This window comes from Triticum dicoccoides, chromosome 5B, assembly GCF_002162155.2.
Source record: "Triticum dicoccoides isolate Atlit2015 ecotype Zavitan chromosome 5B, WEW_v2.0, whole genome shotgun sequence".
Lineage (NCBI taxonomy): Eukaryota > Viridiplantae > Streptophyta > Magnoliopsida > Poales > Poaceae > Triticum > Triticum dicoccoides.
The window spans coordinates 477,162,048-477,171,595 of NC_041389.1; the positions used below are offsets into that span (position 1 = coordinate 477,162,048).

General features: G+C 45.6%; 1 protein-coding gene across 1 annotated transcript; it reads left to right on the forward strand.

Moving 5' to 3' along the window:
- The first annotated feature begins 8,072 nt into the window (after positions 1-8,072).
- Positions 8,073-9,186, forward strand: LOC119305813 (auxin-induced in root cultures protein 12-like). The gene has a single exon (XM_037582229.1). The coding sequence runs from the start codon at positions 8,102-8,104 to the stop codon at positions 8,981-8,983; it is 882 nt and encodes a 293-aa protein (XP_037438126.1). The 5' UTR covers positions 8,073-8,101; the 3' UTR covers positions 8,984-9,186.
- The last annotated feature ends 362 nt before the right edge of the window (positions 9,187-9,548 follow it).

The window sequence follows — 9,548 nt, forward strand, 5'->3', positions numbered from 1 at the left end:
TCAAGATAAAACGAATGACAATGATAAGGAAAAGATTGAGCTTCTAACTAAAGAACTAAACACTCTTAAGTTAGCTCATGAAACTATCTTAGAAGATCATCGAGAACTTTTAAGGACTCATGAGAAATTACATTTTGAAAAGCTCAACCTTGAGCAAGAACATGAGTTTTTAAAAGCTACCAATGATGATCTTCGCAAGAAAAGTTCTTCTTACATTGCCAAGCGTTTACTCTTATCTACTTACATGCCCCAAGTCAAGTCTAGTAACAAGAATAAGAAAGATTCTTCCTCTAGTAGTAACAACAACCATCATGCTAAATCCAATGTTGTTGTTTCTAGTAGTTCTCTTGATTCCACTAATGATTCTCTTAGCCAAGTTACACTTGAGCAAGAAAACAACTTATTGAAGGGAATTATAGAGAAAGGTGTTTACAAGAGCCTTGCCGGAAGTAAGCAATTCGAGGAAATTGTACGCAAGCAAGGAAGGCACCGGAAGAACCAAGGTGTTGGTTTTGAACGAAAGTTCAATGCCAATGGAGTTGAGTGGGAATAAGATCAATACCCCAAGACGAAGTTTGTTCCTCAATAAGAGAAGTATGATCCTACTTCTTTCAAAGGGACACAGGCACAAGATGATCTTCCACCACAAGACCACAAGCAGAAAGGCGAGGACAAGCTTCAAGAGGATATTGATGCATTTGAATAAGCTCCTAAGGCCTTGGTCAAGTGGGTTCCCAAGACTACGTCAAGTTCTACTTCATCAAGTACAACTACAACTCCAAGGATTCCCATCAAGATGGTGTGGATCCCGAAGAAGAAGAACTAGAGAGTTCTTGAGGGTGACTCCGCCAACATACTTCACTCTTATCATTTTGGCGAGGACAAGTGCAACCAACTTCCACATCTTGCACTAGTTCATGGAGTCACAAACCCTCTTGTTGGTAAGACAAGGGACAAGGTAACCCAATGCTTTCATAGACATCATCTTGTGTGTGCATAACTCTATGCCTATGGATATCCTTGTTTGTTCCTTGTGGGACTAACCCGTGTAGGTATTGAAAGTGCAACTCACTTCAAAGGATTGCTCCAAAAGATCTACATCAACATAGAGCATGCACATCTTCAACACCTACATGAAGTCAACATCGACAAAACCCAAGGTTAGTTCATCCCTCTTTGGGGGGATCTCACATCTAGGGGGAGCTTTACTCTAAGAATTGAGCCAAAGCAACTCTAATGATGTGAACACATCAATGCATTATGTAAATGTGGCAACCCCACTTGAGCTTAAACGATGAGTATGACCTATGATCAAATGTTCTCATTTGACTCCTAAGTCAAAGTACTCATATATAGATGACCTAGTAATCGCCAATTGCTTGATGGATGTTAGAATTGGTTGTGCATGCTTTGTCACATATTTTATCTGCTATTTTATTGTGTGAGCATGTCGTTTGCATATTTTACTCATTCGAGGACATCCACTTGTAGCTTTGCTTGTTTGGCTTCTTTTCTTTTTTTGCCAAGTGGATGGACAAGAATGCCTAAGAACCATCTCTAGCTATGTATGCTATTCTTGTCTCAAACTCTATTCATGCTACATCACAAAGTTTGATCAAGTCAGATTCGAACCACTCTGTGTGAGGAGCACTCGGAGTCCCCCGATTCGTCATAGACTTAAACTTCCAAAACTTCTTTGTGCGTTTCGGTCTGACTGATTCATCCTTTTCGGTCATACCGAGATCACTAAGTCGATCTAGGTTTTCAATCTCGGTGCAACCGATTTGAACTTTCGGTCACACCGAGTTGCAGGAACTGCTTGCAGTTATGCATCTCGGTGCCACCGAGTCGTTCCACTCGGTCACACCAACAGGGTCAGGCTATATATACCGCCGGGCCAAAATATGAAAATTTCTCCGAATCACTTCGCCCGTGCGCAGCCTGCTCTACCTCCCTGGGTCTCCGGATCGTTCTCCTCGTCGCCAGCCGCCTCCCGCCGCTGGTCTCTGCCGCCGTCAACGTAAATCTTCTCCGCCGTTGCCGCCGTAGCAAGTCCTCCGCCAAACTTAGGGTATGGACTTGATCCTTGTGCTATCTCATTCCGATTCCTAGCACATTGTTTGCCATGTATCTTGCCACAATTGAGATTGTTCCATCCAACGAAATAGATTAGTTTCGACTAAGAATTTAGGGTTAGGTTTCCGCCGAAATCATCTCGGACCAACCGAGTTGTAGAAATCGGTTCCACCGATTTGGCTCAGGCCAGTGCACATGTGATTCTTGGTCTGACCGAGAATTGCAAATCGGTGTGACCAAGTTCAGGACTTTGTGAAACCCTAGCAGTCTCAGTGCCACCGAACTGTGACTCGGTCTGACCAAGTTCACTAGTTTAGGTTCCAAAAGCTGCTTCGGTATCACCGAGTTTACAAATCGGTAGATCCAAAATGTTTTCCGTGGAAAACTAAAACTAAGTTTTTAACTCATTCTTTTGCAAAAATCTCTGTGCTTTATGATGCTCACCCCCGCTATCTCATCTATATCTATTCACAGGGTCTGCTGTCAGAGTTCGCACTATGTCTGAACAGAGTGACAGCCAGAATAGAGAGGAAGAGCAAGTTCACTTGAGTGAGGGCACTAGTCCCTCCAGTTCCTCAGATGAGGGCAGCAGGAGCACACCCAACAACTTGCCTAAAGCTGCCACCAGGGCTAGAAAGAAAAGAACCTCAAATTCTTAAGATGAGGATTATGTGGCAGAAGAGGATGAAGCCACATCCAGGAAGGTGCTGAAGAAAGAATATGGCACAGTGGCTGCCACCAAGCCTGGCATGAACAGGAAAGTTCCAGCCAAGAGAACACCTATGTTGAAAGTCAGAGGATCAACTCAATAGAATTTGGGACCTGAACCCAAAGAGCAAGAAGTGGCTGAAAAGAAAAGGAAAGAGAGAGCTAAGAAGACTATGGCCAGAGTAGTTGGAAAACCCTCTATGATGGAAGAAGAGGAAGAGGTTGCTGCACCAGCACCTAAAGCTCAGAAGCTAATGGGAGATGCAATCAGATCAGGGGCTGCTCCATCTAAGCCCAAAGATGCTCCCAAAGCTGCTCCTAAGCCCAAGACTGCACCCAAGAGAAACACTAGGAGCATACCAGCTGCAGAGAAGAACAAGGCCCCAGTGCCTGAATCTGCTGAAGAAGAAGAAGATGATGAGTCACATGTCTTGAGGAAGTTGAAACCCAAAATTCCAGATCACAATGATGCTCATCCAGTAGCTAAGGACATGAAGCTCAGGAAGGATGCAAGACTTAGACAATGGAGGATGACAAATCCCTATGCTGTTAGGAGAAGGACTGCTGTGGACTACAGGTTCCATACAAAGGAACAACATGACTTCTATGAGACAGTGCTGCTTGATAAGAAGCCAATTGTCTGTGATATGAGATGGGTGGACTGGGAGTACATCAGGAAAAATGAAGATCATTATCCAGGAGTCTATGATAGTTTCAAGTCTTGTGGGGTAGAAAATTTTGTTGGGCAGAAGCTCACAAAATGGAATGATGAGCTTATTATGCAGTTCTACTCCACAGCTCACTTCTACCTAGATGGAAGGGTTGTCTGGATGTCTGAAGGTACTAGGTACCAATCAACTATTGAAGAATGGGCAAAATTGATCAATGCCCCTAAGGAGAGTGAAGATGACTTGGATGTCTATGCCAAGAAGAAGAAGGATCACAACTCCATGGCGCATATGTACAGAGAGATCCAGATGCTGCTGTTGAGACACACAAATTTGGATCAGTACATTACCTTCTGTCCGGTTTGCCAACAATCAGCTGGATCCTCAGGCATACTTTGTTGCCAAAGTCAGGTGATCACAAGATGATCATAGGCCATGCAATTAATTTGCTTCACATATTTGATGTGCCTCAGAAGTTCAAAGTCATGAGCTTAATTGTTGAGACTATCAAGAAGACAACTGCTGACCAGAAGAGGAGTTGTGGGTATGCCCCACAGATTCAGGAGCTCATCAACTCTAAGATGGGCACATGCACTTACCTCTTGGACAAGGAACACTTGCCCATCTACCCAGACTTTGAGGACAATACTGTAGTGATGGCCTCCACTAAGTGGTTCAAGCAAGATGCCAACTGCTGAAGAGGCATCTCATTAACTGTTGAAAAGGCTGCTAAGATGCCAACTGCTGAAGAGGCATCTCAATACTTCCTGAAGAGCAAGCAAGATCATCTTGGCTACTTGATTGCCTCCACTCTGAGGATTGAGAAGGGTTTGGCCACCCTGGCACAAAACCAGGAGAGCTTGGAGAGAATCATGGAGCAGAAGTTCTATGATTTAGATGTGAAGGCCACTGAGATACATTCAGTTGTTGAGCAACTTCAGGATGAAATGGAGGAGAAAAAGGGCAAGTCTACCACAAATACATTTGCTAGAGTGCCCAGAAGCCAGAGATCTGCTGCAGTGCCAGTGACAGACACTAGAGCAACTTTATCAGCACCAGCAACAGCTTCAGTGCCACCAGCTCTAGTAGCCACTCCACCAGCTCCATCATCCTCAACTGATGCCTTCGTCCTTGGAGTCATTTCTACACCACCACATCAAGACCAAGCCTGAGAGTCGATTTAGCACTATGCATTTTTATGAACTTTTTGGTAACTTGTTGCCAAAGGGGGAGAAAATGTATAGATCATAGGCTTCGAGAGAGAGTATTGCTTTTGTTCTCTCTTGTTTTTGGTGGTTGAACTTTGTTATTTGGTTGGTTGAGATACTCTATACGTTTGTGTGATACTTGGATGATCATGTGTTTGATCATATGCTATGCTACATTAATGCTTGTTTGGATGATATTATCTCTTATATTCTCATATGATCGTTCACTTTGCTTGGTGATGAGTGCATGTATTTAATTATCATCATTTTGAGCGCTCCACTAAGATGTATGTGACATGGAAGAGGAACCCATGATCCTAATTCATTGTGCATTTGCAGTCCAAAGCAAATCTTAAACTATGCACAAATTTAGGGGGAGCTCTTGTTTTTCACATACTTCTCAAAGCGACAATGTTTTCAATCTTATTGTCACTTGTCGAAGCTTTGATCTATATGTTGTCATCAATTACCAAAAAGGGGGAGACTGAAACTGCAACTATCCCTAGGTGGTTTTGGTAATTCCTAACAACATATAGCTCATTGAGCTAATGCTATTCCAAGATAAATATTTCAGGAAAGCTCAATGATTGGCATGGCATGGATGAGAAAAGTGGACCCCTCAAAATGCTAAGGACAAAAGGATTGGCTCAAGCTCAAAGCTCAAGACTCTACATTTTCTATTTTAGTGATCCAAGATCACATTGAGTCTATAAGAAAAGCCAATACTATCAAGAAGGGGTGAGGTGTTGCTTAATGAGGTTCTTGCTCAAAATGCTTAGTGATATGCTCCAAAGCCCTCAACTACTTTCTCACATCCACATATGACTTAAACCAAAAGTCAAACTCGGCCCCACCGATTCTTTCTATCCGGCGCCACCGAGTTCAGATGTCATAGCCACTGCCACAAACTCTAAGCAAAACGGTCTCACCGATTGGGATCTCGGTCTCACCGAGATGGGATTGTAATATCTCTCTTTCGCTTCGTAACGTTTCGGTCCCACCGAGATGAGAGATCGGTCCCACCTAGATTGCAATGTAAACTCTCTGTTTCCCTTTCGTAACGTTTCGGTCCCACCGAGATGAGCGAATTGGTCCCACAGAGTTTACCTGACCAACTCTCTGGTTAGCTTATTACCAAAATCGGTCTCACCGAGTTTGTGTAATCGGTCTCACTGAGATTATGTTATGCCCTAACCCTAACCATATCAGTCCTACCGATTTGCATGTCGGTCCCACCGAAAATCCTAACGGTCACTAGATTTACTGAATCGGTCCGACCGAGTTTCTCAATTCGGTCCCACCGAGATTGGTAAGTTGTGTGTAATGGTTAGATTTTGTGTGGAGGCTATATATACCCCTCCACCTCCTCTTCATTCGTGGAGAGAGCCATCGGAACATGCCTACACTTCCAACTTACATTTTCTGAGAGAGAACCACCTAGACTTGTGTTGAGGTCAAGATATTCCAATCCTACCACAAGAATCTTGATCTCTAGCCTTCCCCAAGTTGCTTTCCACTCAAATCTTTTTTTCACCAAATACATATCCTGTGAGAGAGAGTTGAGTGTTGGGGAGACTATCATTTGAAGCACAAGAGCAAGGAGTTCATCATCAACACACCATTTGTTACTTCTTGGAGAGTGGTGTCTCCTAGATTGGCTAGGTGTCACTTGGGAGCCTCCGACAAGATTGTGGAGTTGAACCAAGGAGTTTGTACGGGCAAGGAGATCGCCTACTTCGTGAAGATCTACCCCTAGTGAGGCAAGTCCTTCGTGGGCGACGGCCATGGTGGGATAGACAAGGTTGCTTCTTCGTGGACCCTTCATGGGTGGAGCCCTCCGTGGACTCGCGCAACCGTTACCCTTCGTGGGTTGAAGTCTCCATCAACGTGGATGTACGATAGCACCACCTATCAGAACCATGACTCAAAAATCTCCGTGTTTCCAAAATGTGTTTGCCTCCTCAAACTCCTCCCTTTTACCTTCATATGCAATTGTGTTACTTTCCGCTGCTATACTCTAGAATTGCATGTGTAGGTTGACTGTTTGACTTGTGCTAAGTTGCTAAAACCTGCCAAGAATTAAAATTGAGAAAAGGCTAAGTTTTTATTTGGTCAAGTAGTCTAATCACCCCCCTCTAGACATAGTTTCGATCCTACAAACCAATTAGTAGAAACTGTTAGGAAAACTCAGTTACGGGATGAGAATGACACCCCCATTTGGTCTTTGGAGACTAACGGGGTGTACTCAGTCAGATCTCTTTACAAGCAGATCAATTTTGGGGGGATAATTTCGGCTGTAGATGACAAACTCTGGAAAGTTCTATGCCCTCAAAAAAATACATGTCTTTCTTTGGCTGTGGGTTTACGACAAGATTCTTACTCGTGATAATTTAGCCAAAAGGAGATAGGTTGATGACATGACTTGCCTTTTTGCAATGAGAATGAAACGGTGCAACATTTGCTGTTTGATTGTATTGTGGCAAAAATAGTTTAGGAAGTTGTCTCTGTCTGTTTTGAATGCCCTTTCTTTACCAGTTTTTGTGATGTTATTGCTTTGTGGCAAAAATGTAAAAAGAAGCCTGTGCTGAACTTGGTAGTGGCTGCATCCTTATGGAGCCTTTGGAAACTAAGAAATGAATTCTGCTTTCAGGGCAGCACTTGGAGAAATGCCGCATGTGTTCTTGTGAAACTAAGGTCTCATCTAAAACAATGGAAAGTGCTCTGCGACGACACTCAAGCAGTGCTGCTACAAAGATGTATTCTTCTGCTGGACAAAAAGTGCGGAGAGCTGATGCGGTTTGCGTGGAGATGAGCGCAGACGTTCAGATGGCTGGGATTATGCCAGGGTGTTAGTTCTCCGTAGTTGTCCCTTTCATTCCGGGTCTGTAATGATTAAGAGAGTTGGGGAGTGCTTGGGAGAGAACCTGATCTTATTATGTTTGAACTCGTGGTTGACTGTTTCCATTTCGCTTCATTAATAAGGGGGTGGGGGGGGGGGTGGATGGAAACCCCTTTCATTCAAAAAAAAGTTAATCATTTTTTTTTGCGAGAGAATTAATCATTGACCCCATAGGGATGTGATGACGCATATGCTTAGGTTACCATCTCCATTCCCTCCATCGATCGTGCCTTACACTCACAACAAATACTTAAACTGAATGTACTCACCAAACAAGATTACTACTTCCCGTACCATTATTGACATCGTGACATACAAGGGTTCATGTACTTTCGAGGCCACCTGATGGTTATGAAATCGTCGAGAACGTGAGATCGCAGGTCAACTACTCCCAGATACATTGCACCCCCACCATGGCCACCACCCCGGCCGGCTCGTTCTCGAGCTCCCTACCTATATAAACCACGAGTGTGCGCTTCTCTCCCAGGATCAACACAAAACCTCTAGCTAGCTAGTGTCTTTACCTCGCGCCGCCCGAAGACATGGCATCCGCAACGACGATGCACCATCGGCGCCGCTCCATTATCCAGCTGGCCCTCCTGCTCCTGGTGACGTCACCGGCGGCAATGCTGGCGGCCGGCGGAGCCTGCGAGAGCGAGGAGTTCCCGGCCGGCAGGAGCTACGCGACGTGCGCGGACCTCCCGACCCTCGGCGCCTCGCTGCACTGGAAGTACGACGCGGCGGCCTCGTCGCTGTCCCTGGCGTTCGCGGCCAAGCCGCCGGGCACGAGCGGCGCCGGCTGGGTGGCCTGGGGGATCAATCCCACCGGCGACGGCATGAAGGGCGCGCAGACGCTCGTCGCCTTCAAGAGCAGCGGCGCGTACGTCGTCAACACGTACAACCTCACCGGGTACCGCCCGCTCAGCGCGGCGTCCACGCCGATCGCGTTCGAGGCCACCGAGCTCGCCGCCGACGAGGGCGCCGACGGGAAGGTGCGGCTCTACGGCACGCTGCAGCTGCCCAAGGGCATGGAGGCCGTGAACCACATCTGGCAGGTAGGGTCGACGGTGGCCAATGGGGTGCCGGCCAAGCACGCGTTCGCGCAGGAGAACCTGGAGGCGAAGGGCAGCCTCGTGCTCACTGGTGCCGGAACAACGGACGCCGCACCGGCTCCGGTGGCCGGTGGCCCGTCGGCCGAGGAGGCTACTGGTAACCTAGAGACAGAGACCGCGCCCGAGGCAGCGCCGGCCCCGTTGGCCGGTGCCCCGTCGACCGAGGAGGCTGCTGGTGACCTGGAGACGGGGACCGCACCGTCGCCAGCGCCAGCGCCGTCCAGCGGGTCGGCAGCGATAATCACCACGTACGCCTCGGCTCCGGTGTTCATTTTGATTCTGGTGTTCGCTGGTTTCTTCGCGACTGTATAATCTCGATGAGATTAAATTTGTCAACGGGAGAACGTATGTAGGATAGTCTTTTTTTTCTCTTGAGCACTGTGCAACCCTTTTTTTATTATTATTTCTTCAGGTTGAAATGAAAGTTTGTTGTATTTTCAAGAGGGTGTTTTCGTTTCATGGTTTTGGTGTGTTTGTCAAAGTGATTATTGGATGAGTTCGAAGCCTTGTTTTGCATTCAATTCTACACGAACTGAATATTACCATTAGTTTCTCTCTTTTCTGCCAAATAAATATGGGATAATTGGTTTTATGTCCCTACTTAGGTCACACTCAGCTCGTTTATCCCTAGTTACTGAAAATACACGTTCCTGCCCAAACTACTATGCTCGTGTTATGCTTTTGCCCATTGACCATTTGAACATCATTTTGAAAATTTCATAAAAAAACCATACTAACTCAGAAAAATTCAAATAAGATATGAAAATGTTCAGAAAAACATCACCTATATGTGCATATCATTTGCATTCATGATATATTATTTGCCTTTTTCTGAGTTAGTATGAATTTGTTATGAAGTTTTCAAAATGATGGTCAA